Here is a 24,732-nt window from a genome sequence, read left to right on the forward strand (position 1 = left end):
AAAAAAAAAGATCAAATTACAGTTAAAACTGGACACCCTTTAAACCGGACTGTCCAGAGAAAACCGAATACGTGGCAACCCTAAGGCTCTTGGATGAGCATAATGTATGCACACACACACACACACACACACACACACACACACACACGCACACACACACACACACACACACACGATCACACACAGAAAACACAGAATCATTGTGGTAAGAATCAAAAACTGAACAAAAGATATGTTTCATGGCTTGAATGATACATGAGCTGTGTTCCATACGTGAGGGATCACTCATAACAAAGAACAATATGAACAAACCTATAACATGCCTATTACATCACTTTATTTGCACATCTTGGCTAGAAATATTGCAATCAGCTATTTCATCACACTCAGATGATTATGGTCCACCCAAGGTCTGATGCAAACCTCAAGCTCAGCTCAATGGATGTCTGCCAAAGTGAAATTCTAGTGTTCCACCTAGCACTAACATGCAAAAAACATGAAGAGTGAAATCCACATTTCATCCCTGATGCCAACCTAATAAAAAAAAACTTAGGTCCTCGCCACTCCACAGAGCAAGCAATGTGATTCACTTATTGCTAAACACCAACAAATCTGAGCATGTTTGGTAATAATGATAATATTTGGCTGCTTAAGGTAGGTGCTTGATGCATTACAGTGTTCATTTTGAGGTGTTTCAAGCAGTGTAAGATGTTAAGTTTTAGTAACTATCAGAAGCATAGTTGCATATTGTCAAAAATTTTTTTTTTAATAAAGGGGGGTTGGGGGAGATGGGGGGTGGGTGTGTGGGTGTGTTACGGATCAGCCCGGACTTTTGGCCATGTGCTTCTGTTTATGTTCCGTGTCACGTGTCTGCCCCGCCCTTGTTTACTCCTCCCCGTCTCTGCACAACTGTTCCCTATGTGTTAATTGTCATGTCTATTTAACCGTGCCGAGTGGCATGGCAGGGCGGAATCCTCGTCTGTGTATGTCGTTCTTCCTCGTCCGTTGTCCTGTCTGTGTTCCTGTTCAGTGTATTTAAGTTATTAAACCAATTATTTCAAGCTATCCTGCATCTGGGTCTGTCTTTGTCCTCCCGGTTGTGAAGGTTTTATTAGTAGAAAAAACAGTTCATGAACTTACAGCAAGCTTGAAAGTCAAAAGTGACAAAAAAAAAAAAACTTTTCAGTTGCCTACTGCAGTTAAAAACATCAACAGCAATAAAAACCTCCACTGATGATGTTGCAGATTTAAATCAGTGATAATGTTAAAGGTCCTTAAAATAACTTGAAATATTTACACTAACAGCTTTGGTACTTTGGTGAACCCCAAACAGGTCCAAGCACAGTTTGTGGCTATAATGTAATGTAATTGTGGTTGGGTATCAGTATCATTCAGCAATTTTTTTTTTCGGTGGAATAAAGATTTTTCCAGGTTTCCCCTACAGTACATCAACCCAGTTCCATCTTGTCATAAGCAAAAGCTATCAAGTATCTCTGTTTCAAACAGTGAACCGCTAACACCACTGGGTATTTAATACTGTAGTTTAGGAGCTCTACTGAGAAATCCATTGTTGTGTCCAGTTCATCTTGAAGCCATTTTTCCGGCTGACAATTTCAGCCTTTAAAAACCTGACTGCAGCAAAGATATTAGTTTTCACAGCTGCTGCACACTTTACCATGGATACAATAGTGTGTTATTAAACAAGATTTTCACATTGATTCTAATGTGACTTTACTGTTTTCTTTCATTTAAAAAGAATGCATGAGGCAGATAGACACATTAAATACACTCTTGGTAAAATAACTTTCTAAAGTTTTGGAAAAAATCCTTTTAGGTTCTGCAAGATCACAGTATGCAGTAAAACCTTACCTGCTGTAGACTTTTACATTTCTAAAGGTCTAAAGTTTTTAGTCAGCTTTAGATAACAAATTAAGCTGAACACCCCATTAAATAACACAACCCAGTGATTCAATAGAAATAAGACTCTCCCACAAGGTGCACCAAGAGCACAATGACCCCAGATGTGATGCTAGATAGACTCAGATGGCTGTAATTTGGTTAGATGGCTGTAACATTCTGTAGTTACTCAACCATTTCATCAGGATGGGAAAAACTGGTATTGAGCAACAATGGCTGCCATAGACCAAGAATCTTTATACAAACAGAACCACCTGCAAGACCAAACACGATGGACACCCAAATAATAGTGCTTATGAGATTCATCATTGCTTCCATTCATTCATGTTTAGCTTTCTGTCTTATATTCTGTCATACACATTTGAAGCGTGGGTTGCAACTTCATGTGGTGTTGGAGAACACACAGATTGAAATCACTTGACACTAATATGTGCATTATCAGTTTTATGAGCTGTATTCACATTGATGTCAGTAACTGTCATATTAATAATTTTAATAATAATTATGATTAAAAACAAATCACTTTTTGAGAGCTGCAATTAGCTTGTTTATCTTGTTTATCCACATCAGCCCAGTATACTGGATGGATGTTTTACCATTATTGGTTTCGTAGTGCCTTTGTATATTAAAATTCTTTGTGTACAACCACATCCTATGGGGAAATTAAACAAGTGTTTTTTTTTTTCTGGTTTATTTACGAGAGGAAATACTCAGAAATACAGTAGGTTATCGTTATTAGCATACTTTCAACTAGCATATGTTTCATTGACAAAAATGTTCTTTTAATATGAAATGCAATGTTAGACTATCTGTGTATATTAATCTGTATATGCTATTCCAAATAATGCAAGAAAGCCCTTTAGTAGATCAGTTGCTGACTGCATTTTGGCATCAATAAAATAATGCTTTTCTCATATCTGGCTCAACCCCACCCTTGTTCCATCTATCCATCCATATTCTGTACCACTTATCCTACACATGGACACATGAAACCTTACGTCTATCCCAGGGGAATTGGGCACAAGTTTAGGGACACCCTGGATCTGCAATTTAGAGGTGCCAATCATCCTGCAATGCATGATGTTGGATTGGTGGAGAAAACCGGAGTACACAGAGGAAACCCTATTAGCACTGGAAACCTCACAACCTCCAGGCACACAGGGTAAATGCCAGTATATAGCTCAACCCCACCCTTGTTCCATCCATCCATCCATCCATCCATCCATCCATTTTCTGTACCACTTATCCTACACATGGACACATGAAACCTTACATCTATCCCAAGGGAATTGGGGCACAAGTCTAAGGACACCCTGGATCTGCAATTTAGAGGTGCCAATCATCCTGCAATGCATGACATTGGATTGGTGGAGAAAACCAGAGTACACAGAGGAAACCCTATTAGCACTGGAAACCTCACAACCTCCAGGCCCACGGGGTTAATGCAGTAATCAAACCTTCATCACTAGACATAGGAGGCAAAAATGTTAACCAGGATCTGCACTCCTCTTCTAATATGTAATTCATAACTAAGCCAAGGCCCACTGACACAATCTATATTAGCATGCACATATTTAACATGCCGACATATTTGTTTATATATAGTCACTCAAGTCAATGTCAGTGCCATACTGGTGGAATGACATGCTATTTAATAAGTCTTATCAAAGCAATGGAACTTAAGCTTCAAGTCAAAAGTTGCATTCTTGCAATTCCAATGCTTAAACTCTGGTGGATTTCAATAGTAGTTTTATTAGAACAACAATCTGTGTCTCAGAGGACATTGATGCATATATGTGGTTTACCAAAAAGAAAGATTTGAACTTTACTGTAGCACTTAAGCACTAGCTCAAAAGATAAGGTTGTGGTATACTTGAGATCTTTGGGAACGGTATAGAAATAGCTGTCCTGACCCAAATGTGGATGTGGAAAAAGGCACACATTAAAGGATAAGAATGTTAAGCAAGAAGATTCAAATACTATTATTATATTATTATACTAACCCTAACATCATGGTATAGAGCAAACTAGAATATGTGGTAGCAAACTAGAATATGTGGTAGACTGATCAGAAGGTCATGGGTTCGAACCCCAGGTCCACCAAAGTGCCACTGCTGGGCCCCTGAGCAAGGCCCTTAACCCTCAATTGCTCAGTTGTGTAAATTGAAATAAACATGTAAATCACTCTAATGGTGTCTGCTAATTGCCATAAATGTAGAATAAAATTCTCATAAGCCAGTGTCCTGGTTAATCCCATTTACTAATATAAAATATCCCACATTCCCAACACAATAGGAGTGATCACTCCATTAAGATTTTCAATTAGGACCATTGTATTCGTCTTTTTCTTCTTCTACTTTCTTCTTCTTCTTCCTCTACTAATCCGAAAGAAGAATGACCTTCCTTTGTTTTCCATCTGATCTCTGGGAATGTGTAAAAGACAAGCTCAAGGTCTCAAACTTAGTGGATCACAAAATTCCATTAATGCTAGGGAGGGTCTGCACACACCAAGCAGCTGTGCAGGGTGTGTCTGTGTGTGTATTTGTGTATGGTTGCATGTTCATGAGGATCTGACACTGAATCTGCAGACATACTACGCATTTCAAATGACTTTTAATTCAAGTAGTGTGGTCACATTTCAAGACCATGGGCTGAAATGGGCTGAAATATACTTGTATATATTGTATATATTGTTATATAGGTTGTTACACCTAATAATTTTAATGTTTGACTTTAGCATTTGAAGAAACCATATATGATGGATGGATGAACAGGTAGATAGCAGGGTATACACAGACTCTATTGATGGATGAATGTGCATTTTTCATCTCCAAAGGGATAATAGTGTATGATAAAATAGTATTTTGTTTTAAAACATTATTAGGACTTTTAAAAAATATTGGAATATATTCTTAAAAAATTCTTATCTTCCAGAACCTACGATCTTGGGGCAGCTCAGAGAGCAGAAATGGGTTTCGATTGAAGATAGAAACTTTGTGACTCTTTTTTTTTTTTTTTTTGTAACTTTCATTGCGTGTTTCAATGTTCGACTAGGAAAAACCCAGAAATACTTTCAAGCAACTACAAATTCCTAAAGCTTGTGTCTACTTTCATATGAGCTATTAACCACCACTTTGGCATGTGACATGACAAAGAAAGTTAATGCTGAATTAGAAATGTGTCTATGGTAAATCTTCTGATTTACGGTAAAGCGTTAAATGTTAAGCTATTCTGTTAGGACCTATTTCCCAATTACTGTAAATTCACAGTCAAGAATGCTGAAATTATAATTATAGAATTATAGAAAAAAGGTGATTAATGAATGGTAATGAATAGCCTACTACAATAAATCACCACTATTTTGCTTTTGCTGTGTTTGGTTTGTGTATTGGCTTTTCTAATTCTTTCACGCTTCATTTATTAAGAAAACTTTCACCTTCCTGCCTCCCACAAGCACTATCTCCAATCCTGGATGAAGCCACACTGTTGTTCTGTGTGCTACAAGAAAGAAGATAGGTGAAAACCAGATGCAGTTTCCTGCTCATTAAATATCTGTTTGACCTTGAAGCTCCCTCATTTACCATGCAACAGCTTCCAAAGGTGCAAATAAGTTAGAGCCAAGGGGTTTCTGCAGACATTTGCACACACAGACTGCCCCACTGATAACAAGTTCATTCTTAAAACATGCTTTATGGAAATAGCCATCTGCACTGATGCCTCTGGCTTGTCTGAGTATAGCTAGGTTGACACGAGCATCTAAAAACTGCACTCTTTTAAGTAAAGGAGGTGTGGTGTTGATGGTAATGGTTGGCAAGGAAGGTTCTTATGAGTGGCTTGTTTTGAAGCATCTCTTTAAAACCTGTTCTAACCTGTACAGCTGCTCCCTCTTAACATCCAAGCACCCTTCATTACTGATAAAATTTAATATGTGCTGCACTCAATCTTAGGAAATAAAAAGTGCACCATACAAAAATCTGTAGCTGAATTGTGACATATGCACTGATGCACTATGCACATAAAGACAATGCAGATTATACTCTGGGTTTCGAAAGCTCAGTGCATGAAACGCTGCGTACTGACCGGCAAAGTCATGTTCAATCTTTGAGATCTACAGCAAAAAAAATAATATGTAATAGTAAGCCAAATACTACTGAGATATTACATTACAGTACATTACAGTACAGTTAACACGTGGTTAATACATGAGATAACACTGGTTCTCAAAGCATAGATACAGGGTTTGTAAAGCATAGTTTTTATTAGTGAAAATCACAACCCGCCATTATCAAAATGATTATGTTTATTATTGTGTTCTTCTTGTCATTAAATGGTTTAATCCAAATTTCAATAAGTTAAAAAAACATGATAACTTAGACTTAGTTATTTGTCAGTGGAAATTTCAGGAACAGAAGTCTGTATGGTTCTATTAAATAGAGAAAAATATTATTGTACACATGTGTACAGAGTTCATGTACTGTAATAAATCTGTATAGTGTGTGAGCCTATGGATTAAAGTTAATCTTAATTTTATGGTTAAAGGGAATTCTGGCTAAAAAGGCACTGAGAGGTAACTGAGTTCCAGGAATCCAGGTCAGGGTGCTGAGCAGATTACTTCTATCTGACATCATGAGGGACCGTGCATGGTGAAAAGGTCACATGATATTGGGGCAGAGAGAGGAAGAAAAAAAAAAGAGAGGAAGAGAGAGAGAGAGAGAGAGAGAGAGAGAGAGAGAGAGAGAGAGAGAGAGAGAGAGTGAGGGAGAGAAAGAGAGAGAGAGAGAGAGAGAGAGAGAGAGAGAGACTACAGCCTAAATACAAAGGCCACCTGAGCTCATCACTGAAGACTGAACAAAAAGGTTGAGCCTCTCTATAAATTTCATCAAGAGAAGAACAGAAAGAAATATGCACTGCATATCACATGCCATAAATCTATGAAAATAACCTTTGCTATTCGAAGGCTTTCTTGCAAGCTGCAAGAACTGCAGCGACAGCATGCACTGTGATTGAAGTTGTGGGAAACTCTTACACAAAGGACAACAATCTCTTTCCCCTTTAAACAGCTGGAGACTCTTCTGTCCTGGCAAAACATAAACTCCTGTCACTTATTCCCCCATCTCTCCCTTAGTAGCCCGTTAGCTTCATTTCCACCCGAAGAAAACAAAGGAAGCAGAGTAGAACGAAACAGGGAGCACTTTGAAACCAAACACTGCAGTCCAAATACAGTCGAGCGCTGCTCTCTTTTGTCCTACTCCCTCAACTTTCTCCTGCAAGTTCAGCAGTCCATCTCCTACTCTCTTTATCTCTCTCTTTTCCTTCTAAAAGAAAGAGTCTTACCTCTCAGACAGAACATTGTCTCCTCTCCAGCTCTGTGTGGGCGTATGAGTGTTTTACCAGTGTGTCAGAGTTTTTCTGAGAGTGCTGCCCTCACACAGCCTGGTGTCCCAGCAGAAGAAACTCCCTCTTTCGTCCCAGTACATACTCACACGAGTTAACAGATACAGGCTCTAACCCCCTCCCTGGTCTTCTTTTGCTCACACACACACTGCTTCTCACTCCTGTGGCTGTCAGCCAACTCTGCTAAGCACTATGGAACTGTTATTCAAGCTTGTCATACATACTACTGTACTCACACAGCACAAACTCCTATAGCTATACAAAAGAAGAGAGAAAGACAGAGGTGGAGAAAGAAAGAAAATGAGAGAGAAAGACAGGATTATTACAGAAATGCGGTCAGTGTTCCTTTTTGCTTAACTTTACCCACAGCTGTTACCGACTGATTGTTTTCTGCTTGGCAGTGAGAAGTCATCTGACAAAAATAGGCAAATCTATCTTAGACTCAATTGTTATCAAAAAGCTGACCAGTAGGGAAAAAACTCAGGCTGTCACCACTTGCCAGTAAAATAAATCTACAAATAATAAAGTGCAAAATGCAGTGGGTGATATTTTAGTGCTGCTAATTCGGATCTTAGATAAGGATTTTCACTCACAGTGAAATCGCACAAATTTGTTCTAAAAATGCTTCCTCACAAAAAAAAAAAAACTGCTCACAAGACCTTCAGTTTGAATTCATTCTAACATATCGTGTGTAATAGTACATCGTAAAACATGATAGCACTGTAAAACATGGTCATGTGAACTTTCTTTCGATTTCTTCTTTTTAACTCTAATTGTCATGACATGATTTGGATATTCAACTCAAGTTTATTTATAATTTTTAGTATTAAACTTAAAGTAATCCATTTCCCTGAATGTTTGTGAGTTACAGTATATGTCAGTGTAGGTCATTTAACATTAATCCTCTAATATTATGACTGACATACGACTGTCTAAAGTAATTCTAGTTTTTAGAAAATTATTAATAAGGCTGCCCTGATACTTGTAGTTAGTTAGTTAGTTAGTTAGTTAGTTAGTCCCCAAGATGGAATATATATATAAAAACACAATAAAAAAATAAAAACCTTATATATACTTTGTAACATACATATATGTATATAGTATAGTATATTCATTCATTCATTCATTCATTTTCATACCTCGGGTCACAGGGAGCCTTTGCCTATCTCAGGCGTCATCGGGCATCAAGGCAGGATACACCCTGGATGGAGTGCCAACCCATCGCAGGGCACACACACACACACACACACACACACACACACACACACACACACACACACACACACACACACACACACTCTCTCATTCACTCACGCAATCACACACTACAGACAATTTTCCAGAGATGCCAATCAACCTACAGTACCATGCATATCTTTGGACCGGGGGAGGAAACCGGAGTACCCAGAGGAAACCCCCGAACATGCAAACTCCACACATGTGAACACACACCCAGAGCAGTGGGCAGCCATTTATGCTGCGGTGCCCGGGGAACAGTTGGGGGGTTCGGTGCCTTGGTCAAGGGCACCTCAGTCATTGTATTGCTGGCCTGAGACTCAAACCCACAACCTTAGGGTTAGGAGTCAAACTCTCTAACCATTAGGCCACGACTGGAGTAGGAGAGGAGGCTGGTTAGTTTTTGTCATTCAGAATGCTGATTAGTATAAAATGTTTGTACCCACATGGAAAAAAGAAACCAATGCCCACAGTTTACCATTTATCTATTTCATTCCATAAAGTTAAATGCTGGATACATTGTGTGTATTAGGTCATGATCATTCTAGTCTCCAGAACAGATCTGAGGAAGAGAGTGTATGACATCTGTTATAGCAGTTACAGTAAGCTGTAACAGATGTGTCAAGAAAAAATGTGTGCGTGTATGCTATGGGGGTGGTAAGTATTCTGACAGAGGATCCAAAAGACTTTTATAGAGGTTATGAAATTGGTTAGATACAACTGTAAGGCTCAAATGTAATAACTTGTGCACTAAAGACATTTTAGTTAACAAGTGACATTAACCAACATGGCACATTTTTGCCATGCACAGTACAGTATATATCATGTATTATGTTTTAATGTTTCTATTTTTTTGTTTGTGAATACTGTGAATATAAAGTGTCCTAAAATAATAAACTTAGACAGAACAGTGTACTTTAACTGACATTTAGGAGAATGATAGATAGGATTATTTGTTTGCTTGTGTAAAAAAATGCCAGAAAATTCTATACTATGACTGTCACAAAAGTCAGACATCGCAGTAAAACGTGGTTATTGAGACATACCGCTTACCTCTGTCATGCATGGGTGTGTACAACCAACCATCAAAATCCTCTTGAGTTCCCAGATGGTCAGTAGGACACATGAAAATTTGTCCAGAGCACTGGGACAGTGAAGACATGTTGAGGGATTGGTGGAGGAAAGGAGTTTTTATGTCAGCCCTGCAGAAAGTAAACTTCGGTTTCTTCTTATTGGCCAAACACTGATCTTTCCTCTTAACATTTGAACAATTCAAAGAGCTAAAAAAACCCCTCAGAGTTCAGTCTGTTAAGTGTTTTGCAAGACACGCAAATAATGAGCAGATGATAGACTTCGGAGACCTTATGTCAGATCATGTCCTTATGTTCACATGTACGATGCTTAACGGTCCATACTCATATCCACAGGCAACGGTAGCAACTCCATAGTGGTAGAACACTTTTGCTGGGTTTTGTCCTCGCTAAAGTCACTAGAGATTCGTAAATTGAAAGCAGACTTATTCATGTTCCTTGTCCATCTGGCTGGAGTGTGTATAAATTTGCCTCCCACAGAAAGACAATGCTGTGTTTTTTTCTTTTGTGTGTGTGTGTGTGTGTGTGTGTGTGTGTGTGTGTGTGTGTGTGTGTCTTTAGATCCCACCTTCCTGACGCCAACAGTTCCTTCATGTGCTCTCTTTCCCAACAGGTGTCCATATGACAATGGAGAGAGAGAAACTTTGAACGTTGAGGTCCTTTCTCGAACATGCGAGCCAATCAATGTTCATATCTTATTCATCTAAACAGGAAGCATGTAGTCCAAAAAAGTAAAAACAAAATAAAAAAAACAGTGGGAAAGGGTCAAGGCGACACAGTGTGTAGCACAACTAACAGACAGCTTTCTCTGCCTTAGTCTCCCTCTCTCTCTCTCTCTCTCTCTCTCTCTCTCTCTCTCTCTCTCTCTCTCTCTCTCTCTCTCTCTCTCTCCTTGATCTGCAAAAGTTTATACTTCACCACAGCCCCTGTGCATGATATAAATAGTTTAAGTGCTATAAAGTGAATTAACGATGACTGGGACAAAGGCACACAGGCTTATTTCATCTATTGTTTAGCTTTCTTCTAGTTTAAAGTGCACTTCCTATTCCTGCAAGCCTATTATTAAATTCATAATATTTCATTTATTAAAAACAACAGAAGGCATATAGCTCAGCTCTCAACTTTGAGAAAAATTTGGCATATAATATAGTAACCTACTGGACTAGGATATTAGAAAGGAAAACTGAAAGCTCTCTATAAATAAGTCAAGAATGAATTGATTAGTAACTGAATAATGCATGTATAAGAATAATGTATGGGCAAACAATTACACACACCTAAAAACTGAGGTATTCATGATTCTGAAGTGCTACAAGTCTGTCATGCCCTACTTGCTTAATTCCATGTATCCTCCAAATACCAGACTTAGTAAACAGGAATGTTGTAGTTCTTTAGTTTTACTAACAAAAAACCTCACTAAACTTACAAATCTGTTTGTCCTTTTGTGGGATTTATACATTGTGTACTTTAACTACGTACGCTTACTTCATCTCATTTAAATTTCCTTCAAAGGCAGTTTGAAAAAAGAAACAAATAAATCCATCTGGTTCTCATTCATTATACAGTACTTAAGACAGCATTTCCCTGGTGTCTTCTCAATCACTGCTGATAGTGGAATACAGATATATCAATAAAATGAACTGGAAACTCTTAGAATGTTGAAAACCAAATCTACTGTTTCACTCTGTGTAATCAACTGAATACATTAATAGAACTGTTACCAAAAATGCTCAGAATGTTTATAACTTTAAAGTAAATAATGATTTTTGAGATGCCCCAAGTGCTTGTTCATAAGCATCTAAACAGTGTCCTGACTAATGTTTCATCAGACTTGTGGTAACAAAATAATTCATTTGTTTTTTACTGATTGAAAAATGTCTCGCAAGTCGATTTGTCGGTGCACTAGTAAAAATGGGTTAAATGTTGCCGAAAAATATACGTAACCCTTTGGTTAATTTGCACACAATGTAGGTGAAGTTTACTTTGCACACACTGCACACAGTAAAGTTTTTTTTCACATAAAAGAAGGCTTTATTTTTTCCCATATACATTACAGCACACTGAAATTCTTTCTTCACATATTTAAACTTTGGAAGTTAGAGCACAGGGTTATCTACTGTATGATACAGCCGCTCTGGAGCAGTGGGGGCCTTGCACAAGGGCCCAACAGTGGCAGCTTGAACCCCAATCGTCCAAGCAACAGCCCGGGGCTTTGAACACTTGAGCCACACTGCCCACAAGTCTGTATTAATAAAGCTTAAAACAGGTTAAGGATAACTTCTTATGTAGTAACCATGAATAATATTGTTCAGCGTTTTAGAGTGTGCTGACTTTATAGCAGTTATATTTGTATCCACCAGATGGCAGTGCAGAACCAAACAGTTCGGTTAGAGGGAAAACCCCTGAATTTCCTGCAGTGAAGCTTGTGCTTTACAGAGTAAATTAATAAGCAATGATTTTAGATGACATGTTTGGGTTTTCATGTCTCTCATGGGACTCCCAAAAGGAAAAGAGTCTGTTGCAATCACATACAATTTCTAATGTTTCTAAACAGAGAAAAATATTAAGCCAAGGGGAAACACCGTACTACAGTATAATCCACAATGCATTCCAATTTCAGACTTTATTATTTTCAAATGTGTAGAAAAGTCTAAGCCTACTGTATTGTGATCTAAATATGTCAAATCTTGCTAGTAATTTTGAATGACTTTGGCAGTCCGCTTGTTGTTAGGAAACTGCAGAGAGTTAAGCTTGAAAAAAAAAAAAAACTATGCACTATTAGAAATACGATATTCAGAAAAAGCATGAACTGTTTTTTTGGCCATGTGCTAAATCTGACCCACCCAAATAAGAAGACAAAAATCCTTATTCCCTCTCACTTACTCACATTCCAAACAACTGATCATCTCATGAGTTTTCAAACACACACTCGCCATTACAAACACTCCTTGATCTCTCTATTATCAGATGTTTTTATTCGAATTTGACAGGAACACAAGAAGGAGGATCTCTTTCTCTTGATGAAATCAACAGAGCCACTTTTCTTCCCCACGCGGTGTAGTCATGTGGGTTTAAATCGCTAATAAAGTTGGAAATCTGAGTTCTGAAGCTGCTGAAGCATGAATTGAAGCATGACCGCAGTTGACCTTTCACCCTCCAAATTGCCCTCTTCACCTGTGCTGTCAACTCCACGCATGTCTACTACAGAAGCTGTAATCATGCTGTCATCAGGCTGACTTTTTAGTGGTTTTGCTAAGGCCAAGAATCGGTCTCGAATAACAACATCCCGTTTCAACTTGTGTAAATTTAGCATGCCTAATGCTGTGCCATATATTTTCCTTTTTTAGCCAAGCCCTGACCAAAGATCTAAGATTTTAAAAGGCTCTTTTCCTCTTTTCACTTTCTCACACCTCAATCCAGCAGATGCATGTTATACGTTGTGGCAGAAATGAGAACTTATCCATATCGTAGGTGAAAAAAAGGTTTTAAAGGAAGGATTTCACAGCATGCCTTCCTGATGTGATTTCTATCCAGATAAAGTCTTCACAATAAGACAGAGCGTGGAGTCATGACTCCAGTATCTGCTCTGCACCAGGGAACTTAGAATATCAAAAAAAACTCGTAACTGTAACCTTTTATAAAAAAACTGTAACCTTTTATAAAAACTTTAAATGGTGACAATATGGTCATGAGGATCTATGGGCTTTCCTCTAATGGGAGATAATTTGGTACAGCTTTCTTCATCAGCCTAATCCTAATTTTCTTCTGTTATTATGCACAGATGACTTTATTGTGCCTTGTGGAGAGGTAACAAAGAGGGAACATTAATATTCAGACACTATCATGATGCTACATTCTGAATCTACTAGTAAAATAATGCAAAAACGGAATCACAAACACATTAGATATTATCAGAAAGCTCTAAAAGTATAGTTATATCCAGAAATTATAAAATTATTGCAAAACTGAATTCACCCTTGGGAATGATGATACAGATATTATGTTTTGAGACTGAAATAATCTGATGATGGAAATTTATTTTTTATGTCTGTTATACATTTTTGTATTTTTATATTATATAACTGTCTCACTTTATCGTTTCTTATATCAGTAATATTTAGTAATATATTGGAGTATGTTTAAAGTATTAGCAGTAAGAATTATCTGATGAAATTAATCTAATGGAGTTATTTGTGCTTATTTGTATTAAAGCCATTCATATGATGTAGATAAGCTGCTCTTTTTTTTTTTGCATGGTATTGCATCAGCCTTCGAATTCCAAAATTACACCTATTAAAAGTTTGCCTATTTAGATAAAGGTTTACTGCACATGTATCCATGAAACGATAGATAGAACGATAGATAGAACGATAGAACGATAGAACGATAGATAGATAGATAGATAGATAGATAGATAGATAGATAGATAGATAGATAGATAGATAGATAGATAGATAGATAATATAAATACATTTGATGATTGCTGCAAAGCCAACAAGATAACAGACTTAAATATAGACATATGCCGTGTCCAATCAGCAGCAAGCATGCCATGTTAAGTAAGCACCTACTCTTTCTGTTTTACGTTCGTAATGATACATTAAGTAAATCTACTGTGTTACTGTAGTTTTTCAGTTATTTTCTGATTTTCGGGTGTGTTCCTGAATTTGCTGCTTCATTTTTGGTCTTGTCATTCTTAATTTACAGTCAGAAAGAGTCCAAAGGATAGGTTAGTAAGTGAGATAATACCCAGTGTGCACTTTTCCCCAGTTCTCAGACATCTTGTGTGTTTCTTTCCCACTCACTCAGCAGATGTATAATACTGACAGGACACGTTCCAACAGTTCTTTATTTTAAGTATAAATAAACAGAACTTTTTTTTTAGTGGGTGGTAAATGTAATGCTACAAAAGGCTGTATTTTATGTGTGTATGCACATTCGCACATCAGGGTAGACGGATGTGTTAAGAACAATGACTCAAGTACAGCCAGACTGTACAGAGGAACTGAGCTGTTCATGGCATTCCAGGGCTCCAGGTGTGAATGCACTGGTGCACACTCTGAGTCTGGAATGTATTTAGCTTTTTCCAGCTCCCCGAAACCATATTTCACTCTCAACCCAAATATCTATTCCATACTGACCCACTTCTTCCATCCACATCCCATGAGATCATTTAATTAGCGTGCAGTGAAGGGCAAGCTAAAGGGAAATCTAGACAAAGGGTTTATAATGCTAGGACAAAGGAGATGATAACTGATAAATGTGCCTAGAAAGAATCTTTTATAAAGACTATCTATTCAAGGAATTTTCAGTATACAAAAAAAAAGCATAAGATATTATGATAAAACACAAATGTTTAAATGTTTAATCGCTTAAGTGTAGGTTTAGTTGTATGTAATATGTATATATACTAGGGGTGAGTGATCACAAATAGTTATACTCTTAATGTTCTGCTTTAATGCATAGATAATGACGTCTCAAAAAAATTCTAGGTCTGCACATGCTTTAAAAAATGCAACAATATTTAAAAAAAAAAAAAAAAAGACCTGGCCTATTTCTTAAAGAACCAACAATCCAGGCATTGTCAGAAAATGAGATTTAGAAATTAAAAAAGAGAAAGCATTATCCATTTAAATTCATTGTACAGACTTTATACTGTGTCTAGTTATCATAACATGAAAGTTTTATACATCCATAGTGCAGATTAAAGAAACACGAAAAAAACAAACAGGAGAAAACTGCATAACAAAGCCTGATTAAACACAGCAGCAGAGAGACAATCTAAACTAGGAATACTTTAAAAAGGTCCTGACTTGAATTAACTTCCCTGGATGAACATTTAGTGTTGAGAACAGACAAGCAGAACATTATTCCACAGTTAATTGGACTAGAGCCAAATACAACAGGTCTCCATCATACAGTAGGGTTGGGAATGATCCTGCAAGTCATCACACACTGTTGAGAGAGCTGAAGGGTTTTAAACCCCTGTGAAAAAAAAAAACATCTAGGCCTGGACTCTGCACACAATGGATTCACAGTCAAGTCAGTTCCATTTTAGCACAAGAAATGTGGCATTTCATGAGATGTTTGCACAAAACTAAACCCAGTCCTGCATTACAGCACATGAAACATCATCCACTCAAAATCATCTACAATCAAGAAGTAAAATGAAAATGACACGTACCACAGTGCTATATAAAACAACACAAAACTACGTACAGGTAACTACACAGTAGTACATACTGTACAGTGCATGTGTGCAAACGTGTGTAACCTGAGCAAGACACAAAACAGAGCAAGACTGCGCATCTGTTTTCTGTCTTTTTACATTTTTATAAAGCAAAAATTCTAGAAAGTAATGTGCAAAATTGCAGTGGGAGTGCAAGAATGAGTACAGTTGAGAATGAGTGTGTGTGTGTGCTTGTGTGTGTGTTGTGTCTGTATAGTCTCTGGGGATTACAGAGTATGATGGGAACTGTTACATAGTCTGGTTGTGAGAAGATGAAGAATGCTGTATTATCATTATGTGCTGATCTGAAGAAATAATTAGATAACTTGAATTCTGGAGAATAGTCCACGTACTGTACACGTGTGGGTTTCATCGTTAGAGTAGGTCTACAGAAGACCATTAGTGACAACAACCAAAATTGTTGTTGCTTCACTGAAATAGAAAAAGGAATTTATGGTCACTCAGTTTTAAGGAAAAATAGTGTGTATACAAATATTATGTTTTTCAAAAGTATTCACACCCCTTGGAGTCTGTAATGTTTTTTGTTTTTTGTAATACAACCCGAAATAAAGTTGTTGTTTTTTGTTTTTTTTGTGGGGAGCATTAGTTGCGGATTTACGAAACACACTTATGACTTTGAAGATGCGAAATATTGTTTGTGAAACAAACAATAATTAAGAAAACAGAAACTTGGTATTCACACCCTGTCTGAGAAACCCCTAAATAAGATGTGTTCCAACCAATTAACTACAAAAGTCATATAATTAGTTGATTAAAGTCCACAAACTTTAAAGTTCCCACAGAGCATCATTAAGTCAATCATATCTAAAAACTACAAACCTGACAAGAGAAGAGATGCTTTTCATTGGCAGGGACCAATGAAAGGAGGAAAACTGAGTTAAATGTTCTATCACCAAAGCAACCCAACTAACTTATAGAAGAAGCAATTTTGCCTTGATAAATGGGCAAAAATCCCAGTGCCTAGATGTGCTAAGCTAATAGAGACATAATCCCAAGAGACATGCAGCTCTGACTGCAACAAAAGTGGCTCGACATATTAACTTTTGAATAGTCATACACCCTCCAGATTTCTGTTTTTGAATTAATTGTTGTTTGTTTCACAGTAAAAAATATTTAGCACTTTTTAAGTCATGAGTGTCTTGTGTAAATCCATTGGAACAAACCTCCATCCATTTTAATTCCTGGTTGTAAAATCAGGACAAACACTAAGTGTGTGGAATACTTTTACAATGCACTTTAGAACTATACATAGAACTATACAGTAGTAATACATTTATGCAATGCATGCATGCTAGAATAGAGCAGTCATAATGTGTAGGTTACAAAACACCGGTGCTCAAAATCAAACACAAGGTTTTATCCTTGTGTTTAAATTTATTCATTAAATTGAAGAAAGCTGACTGAGCTTTTTTTTTTTTCAGCATAGCAATTATATTGTGCCAAAACCAGTGGGGAGCAAAAATGTGAATGAGGTGGTAATAATAATGAAAAGTGAGGCACCAATGGCTTTCTGCAATAAACAGAATGCTTTAGGTGAAGGTGTACATGGTGTAATATTAAATGTCATGAAATCCCCTGCTATTATTATTATTATTATTATTATTTGATGTCTTATTGGCCTAATTGGCCCTATATCTAAATGATGAACCCCGATTTAGAGCTTGTGTCCTCTATTCTTAAACCTAGATGTCATTTAGAAGGAGGATGAATTAGGCTTATCTAATAAAACTTAGAGTAACAGACACATATAATGATTTAAAGGTCTTATAATGTTACTATTCAATTCCAAAACCAAACGCAAATTTTCTTATAACTAGGCAATAAACCAAGTTCTTAAATGTTACGAATAAATGTGCAGCATATACAAATGCATGCTAACTTTAAGGACTTCATTGTTCAATAACAACTTTGTCTTGGCATTGAGAATCACTGGTTAACTGCCAGTGTCATGTTATTAAGTGTTGAGGCTTTCACAATGTTGTATTCCTTGGATATGGTTTAACATTCCCTAATCACAATTCGTTTGTGTTTATGGGTGTAGATGTAGGACCACTGCAATTTCTTATTCAATTGTCACATATTGTATTTGCACACTTAATCATCCAAACCGCAGCTTATCAGAACACAATGACTTGTCTAGCTGCAAATCTAAGTATCAATTAGGAGCACTGGTTTTATTACTCAAATTCAAAAGAAATAATGGTAATAGCTGAGAAGTCACACTAACCACAAGGCAAAACCGTCAACAAATGAATGGATGACAATGGAGAATTTCAAGATCCTGAACAAAAACTAATGATGTTTTATTTATTATAAATTATTTATTTTATTAGTCATATTGCTTTTGTCCCAATATTAATCAGATTCTTAATTCTACCAGACATGTTTTTTGCCTTCACATGCCAGCACCACATGCTTGGTTTGAAGTAAAACTAGCGCTTGACCAACCGCTAGCAATAAAAACTACATGAATCAGGTTTATGAAAACAAAACACTACATACAAACAACAAACTCAATCAACACATACTTTCTGCCAATCAGACATCCTGTGTACTCTGTAAAGTGCAAGACTGCAAATGTCTAAACATGATGTCACCATAAAAATCTTTCCCAGATGATTTCCTGACTATATGCAGGCTCGTGTTTACCAGTGACTTTTCATTTAATATTTCTTCACAAGATATCATTGACAAAACAACAGACAACATTGACATTATAAGACGCTGACCTTTTGTTAAGGGATATATACAGGGTTCTCCAAAATCCCTCCATGCCACAAGATTTAAAGCACTCATTAGCAGTAAGAATATAAAGGCCAGATTGGAAATGAACAATGGAAAAAAACAGATAAATGTTCTGGAAAATAAACTTTACCAGTGTGATGGAAAGGGCAAAGTCTTCTCAAGATCAAAAACTTCTCAAGATCAAAAACACAGGAGCTTGTTCTTTTAGCACAGTGGAGGTTCTGCCACGGGTTGGGCTTAGATGGCTGCTGGACATGGCTGCTACTTCAACAGACTCACTAAAAGGTATTATTTATGCAACTCATGATGGTAGCACATGTAAATATAATGGGTACAGTAGGTGTCCATATACTTTAGGTCATATAGTGTATTTCATGCTCTAGAATATCTAAACTATAGCAAATTCCACATTATGATCTGTTCTTCCATAAGCTGTCTACACGGGCATTTTTCTCCCAGAAAAAAAAAAAACAAAAAACGGCAAAAGTCAGAAATCCAGCAGCTTTAAAACTGTATTTTTATGGTACTAGAATATTTTACAAAAAAAAAAAAAAAAAACAACAACAAAAAACAAAGTGTGTTGGCCATCAATATGAGTCAAGACCTTTTGACATACACTCTGAACTCTGTCAAAGTTCATTCAACAGAGACCGTTACATAACAAGTTACATAATAATAATAATAATAATAATAATAATAAGAAGAAGAAGAAGAAGAAGAAGAAGAAGAAGAAGAAGAAGAATGTAAAAATAAAACTGAAACGAATCTAGCAATTTGGTGAACAGTTGGTGGTATTTGTGTTAGTTTTGAAAATATAGGAGTGCAGATATTATAGCCTGTTTCTCATGGTCCACTGTTTCTCTGCAGGAATGCAGAATGTTTGATGGCGATGTTGATTTCATACCAACGTTCACCATCAGGAGACCAGACTGCAAGTCTTACAATGTGTATGTGTGTGTGTGTGTGTGTGTGTGTGTGTGTGTGTGTGTGTGTGTGTGTGTGTGTGTGTGTGTGTGTGTGTGTGTGTGTGTGCTTGTTGATATCCTCATCACAGTGAACCTCAGAAAAACTCTAGGTAACAGCATTTCAAAGATTTGGATTTATGCATGAAAGCTTTCCAACTTTCCAACTGATCCTTTGGGTGAAAGTGCGAAGGGCAATAGCTAAAGTGTTACACATGGTGTAGGAAAGCAACAGTAAAGGAAGGAAGATCAATATGGAATAATAAAAAAAACACACATGAATCAATCTCTAAAAAGTGTACAGATGTGAAAACAAGAGAACAGGTGTGTGTGTGTGTGTGTGAGAGAGAGAGAGAGAGAGAGAGAGAGAGAGAGAGAGAGAGAGAGAGAGAGTGTGTGTGTGTGTGTGTGTGTGTGTGTGTGTGTGTGTGTGTGTGTGTGTGTGTGTGTGTGTGTGTGTGTGTGTGTGTGTGTTTGTGTAAGTAAATGTAATAAAAGTAGTGTCAGGGAAAGCCTTCAAAATGGCTGGAGGCACATCTGGTTTTGACACGTTCTCCCCCTGCAGAAGATCGCTGAGGAATGAGCTAGAAAAAGCACACTGCAGAGAAGAGGCAGGAGTGGAAAAGAAAAAACAGCTGGAATTCATGGAGTATGTTTGTGTTGACTTTCAGCCTCAGCAGTAAGTTTTGTACCATGTACTATGTACTATGTGATTAGAGTTACTACAGAAAAAAGCCATGTTGGGCAACTTCTAGCAACGTGTCTGGTTTATTCTAATAAACAATGAGATTACTAGCTGGTTTAATAGCTACATAAACATACCTATTATTTTCTTGTTCATCAATTGATATAAAATTGCTGAAATGTATATATGAAAATGAAAGCCTACTAGTAATTAATCCTTGTGTAAATGTTAATAATCCTTGAATTCTATACCCTATACAATGAATCTTTGTATAAAACACACACACACACACAAAAACAAAACTGATTTTTTTCTGCAAATATTCCTGTCCTGTTCTTGTTTTTTCTTCTTCTTTAAGACATACTGCCATATTTTCAATGTAAACCTTCCAGTCTTGGCCACACAGATTTCTAACACACCATAATGAATATATTAGCTAATTATTCCAGTTACGTCAAGTGTTGTAGCAGAAAAAAATCACAGAACAAATCTATTCCAGGTCTTTGACTAAAACAACCCTTCGTTATATATGTACTTAATACCATTCTATCCTATGCAAAGAACAGAGGTGCTCTCTTTCCTTGGGCCTGGTTTTATTAAGGCGCAGGAGTGCACGTGGGTTCACTTAATGTCGGTTTCCTGCCCCATGCTCACCTTACTCTGGACTAAGCGCCGCAGGCAAGAGCAGTGAAAACACCCATTGTTTTCTATAAAAACACGACGAAACGCAATGGCGGCCGAGAAACATACGACAAACAAACCGCAAATGGAATAAAGAATAGTGACACATATGGCATAGATATCACAGAGATATAATATTACTGAAAATTAAGTGGAATTGGACATCAGGAATGGAAAGAGTTGTGTGCATTATGCAGTGGTGATGCTAGTACTATTCCAACTAAATATTGCCTAGAGAAAAAGAGTATTCATTCTCTTTACTTTTACACAAACAGGGTCTAAGTCATGTGTTCAAAGCTGCTTCAAGGTTGGAGACAGATATGATACATAAATGCTACCCTATTTACAGATTACTATTAAAAAGATAACTTTTTCACACCACAACATCATAATTATAAATTTCTTAGGTGGAAAGACGATCTAATAATCCAAAACGTTTGATGATTTTGGACGTGTCAAGTAAAGATTTTAGATATTAGATATTTAGAGATTTTGCAGTAAAATGTCTCACAGGTTCCTACTAGGTTGCCTTAACAAGAACACTTAAATGAATCAATTTCGTCTACCTCTTTTTTAAACTAGAGTGCAGACAAAAGAGATCAAGTAAAGTGTTCACGCATACATTTTGTTTAATCTCTAACCATATTCTCAATAGGACACAATCCAACTAAATAAACTAAATCTTTTGCTAATGAACTGTAGTCCTTATTGGATCTTATATATAATATATAATGTGTAAAAAAAAGTGCATGGATAAATGATCGCATTTATACACCACTAAGAATGTTTATTGATTTAAAATTCTAAAACAGAAATGTCATTTTTCAGGAAACACACAAATCATCACCACTGTCCCAGTAACCCGACCCAATAACCTCTTTTGTTCTCCTTTGAAGTAAAAAGGTAAGAAGACAAAAGTAAACAAAGAGATAATGTCCCAGGCAGCATGAGGAATAGAAAGAAATCATTTGACATTCTTTTTCTAAAAAAATCACAGCATAAAGGTGATGGAAATCTTTAGCTATTTAATAAAGCTATATTAAAGCCAACACTTCATTATGCACAAATCTGATTAGTATATAACTTAAATGATGAGAGAATGCTTACTGAATGGTGTAAAATTCATTCAGTTGTATATACGTAGAATACACAATACAGAACCTCAATGTAAATATATGTTTCCACTGTAATTTCAGTGTCTCAATGTCACTTTACACCTTACTTTTTCAGTGATACAGATTTGCATATATGTGTAGTCATTTTTGTTTTAGATTTCTATTATGTGAACAAATATTCTGTATCTTACGGATACATTTTAACATACCTCTTACATACTGTATAAATGATAAACAAACCTGATTTAAGTGTGCTATTCATCTAGACATTCATCTAATGGCTTATCCATTTGTTCATTAATTTGTCCAGGTATCAAATAGTTATATGAATAGCGTTCAGGGTTGATGGATTCAAATCTCTCAAGGCAAAAGATTTCAAACTTGCACTCTTGGCTTTTAAACCAGCCCAAAAGTATAATTTGCCAGATCAAATCATAATTATAGAAATCACTAATCAATAAAAGCAGCTTGAAATAAAGACTTTTTTTAATTTGAAGAAGCTCACTGTATCCATCCATCCATCCACCCACCCATCCATCTATCCGTCCGTCCATCCTTCCATGCATCCATTTATCCATTCTTCCATCCATTCATCCATCCATTTATTCATCCATCCATCCATCCATTCGTCCATCCGTCCTTCCATCAATTTATTCATACATACATACATGGATCCATCCGTATATCCGTCCATCCATCCATCCATCCATCCATCCATCTATCCATCCATATATCAGTCCATCCATTCATCCATCCATCCATCTATTGCCCATCCGTCCTTTCATCCCTTCATTCATCCATCCATCCATCCATTCATCCATCCGCCCATTCATCCATCCATCCGTCCTCCCATCCATCCATCCATTCTTTTACTACTTTATACTACACTGTTCTTATTTCTTTTTTCATTAAAGCATATACACAGCAATTCCTAAGAATGTTCCCTAAACTCACTGTGCACGAGTTCAAAACAAACGACTTACGGATTCGTATCTTCTTGTGGTGGAGTTTGATCACAGTGTTGTGTAAAGTATCCAGTCTCCTCTGCAGCGCTGCGCTCCTCTGGATAACCGCAGCCGCTTCGCTTTGGAGCTCCAAAAAGATGCTTCCTGCATGACGGGACAGATCAGAAAGCTGCTGCAGGATGTTCTTCACACTTGTACAGCTCACATCGTTCAAGGATGTCCATAACTGCGAGTGGAACACACTACAGCGGTCTGGTCCAGGTTCGAGTGGTCCTGTGTTGAACCTGCACAAGTTCTGAGGCTCCACTGTGCGTTTATAGAAAGGCATCTCTATATCTCTGTCTCTATCTCTATCAAAGAAGCACCTGAAATAGAAAGTTTGGCCTCGTTAAAGTTCTGAAAATGTGCTCATCAGACCAGCTTGGAGTACACAGTGAGGTCCAGCCACGTTATTCATAGGATGAGAGTTCTCCATTCTGTGTAGAGTTTTGAGTTCAACTCTCTCCGAAATCTGGTTTAATAAGCCACATGGAAAATCCGACATGGAGTTCAGAGACTCAGTGGATCTGGACCTGGCTGAAAATCCGACTAACAAAGTTACAAACAGTTAAGGGTAAAGTAAAGGCTTTAAAGGTCAAAGCTGACTCTATTTGCAATAAATCTACACTTTAAAGCTTTCTACAAGACTAACTCTAGGAGTTTTTGCTTTTACAATACTAATCTAAGCCCTTAAAAAGTGCCCCCAGGAATATAGATGCAAATTGAAATCAGAGCCTTCAAAAGCTTTAAGTGGAACATTAGTGTTCACATAGTAGGAGCAGTTCAGATTCACTGAGACATATTGGGTGGTTTTTGAATTTCCAGAATAGCTTTTTAGCCATTAATAACCAAATATACCCAAATCCTCATGTTTACAAAATTCTCAAAGGTGTTGATTATCTGAAGGGGGGGGGGGGGGGGATGATATCCTATTCTAAAGAAGCAATGACGTGGTAATTTGGGACAGCTTGTCTGAATTAAAAACATGTGCATGTACTTTGAACTAGCGTTATGCTTCTTTTGTTACAGTACAGCATTGTATACAGATGTGTAATAAATATTTTTTTACATAGGCATTTTGAATCATGAACATTTTTATAACCTTCTAACATTTTGTGGTGAACATTATTTAATGCTTAACAAAGCCTATTATATAATGTCACACTAATTAATTCGTGTTACTTTTATAAAGTGGTTTCACTGCAGGATTCAGTAACGTGCATTTTATTTTCTAAAAATTTACAGAGGCACTTTGTATCATGTATCAAGTTGCTGCTTTTACAGGGGAAAAAATATAATAACAATATAGTTTGCACAAGATATTTGCTCACACATCCCAGGCTGGGGGTTTGATTCACACCTCTGTTCTGTGTGCTCAGAGTTCTCACAGCACTTTGGGGATTTCCTCTTGTTTCCTTCACCAGTCCAAAAACATGTATTGTAGGCTGAAATGCATCTCTAAATTGTCTGTAATGTGTAAGTGTGTGTGTGTTCTGCAATTAGTTGGCACTCTATCCAGGTTGTCCTCTGAGTTCTCTGAAATAGACTCTAGGTTACCTGTGACCCTGTTTAGAAGAAAGGATACATACAATTAATAATAATAATAATAATAATAATAATAATAATAATAATAATAATAATAATAATAATAA

General features: G+C 36.8%; 1 protein-coding gene across 3 annotated transcripts in view; it reads right to left on the bottom strand.

Moving 5' to 3' along the window:
- Positions 1-23,560, bottom strand: part of nhsl1a (NHS-like 1a) — a 48,591-nt gene extending 25,031 nt beyond the window's left edge. The window contains exon 1 of one of the 3 annotated variants that reach the window (XM_047821692.1): positions 23,060-23,560. In XM_047821692.1, coding sequence (XP_047677648.1) covers positions 23,060-23,369 — 310 coding nt within the window. In that variant the 5' untranslated portion in view covers positions 23,370-23,560. Of the gene's footprint in view, positions 1-7,251; positions 7,740-9,600; positions 10,101-23,059 lie in introns of those variants that run through there. The other 2 variants (XM_047821693.1, XM_047821695.1) reach the window with 2 other exon arrangements.
- Positions 23,561-24,732: the final 1,172 nt, after the last annotated feature.

This window comes from Tachysurus fulvidraco, chromosome 12, assembly GCF_022655615.1.
Source record: "Tachysurus fulvidraco isolate hzauxx_2018 chromosome 12, HZAU_PFXX_2.0, whole genome shotgun sequence".
Classification (NCBI taxonomy): Eukaryota; Metazoa; Chordata; class Actinopteri; order Siluriformes; family Bagridae; genus Tachysurus; species Tachysurus fulvidraco.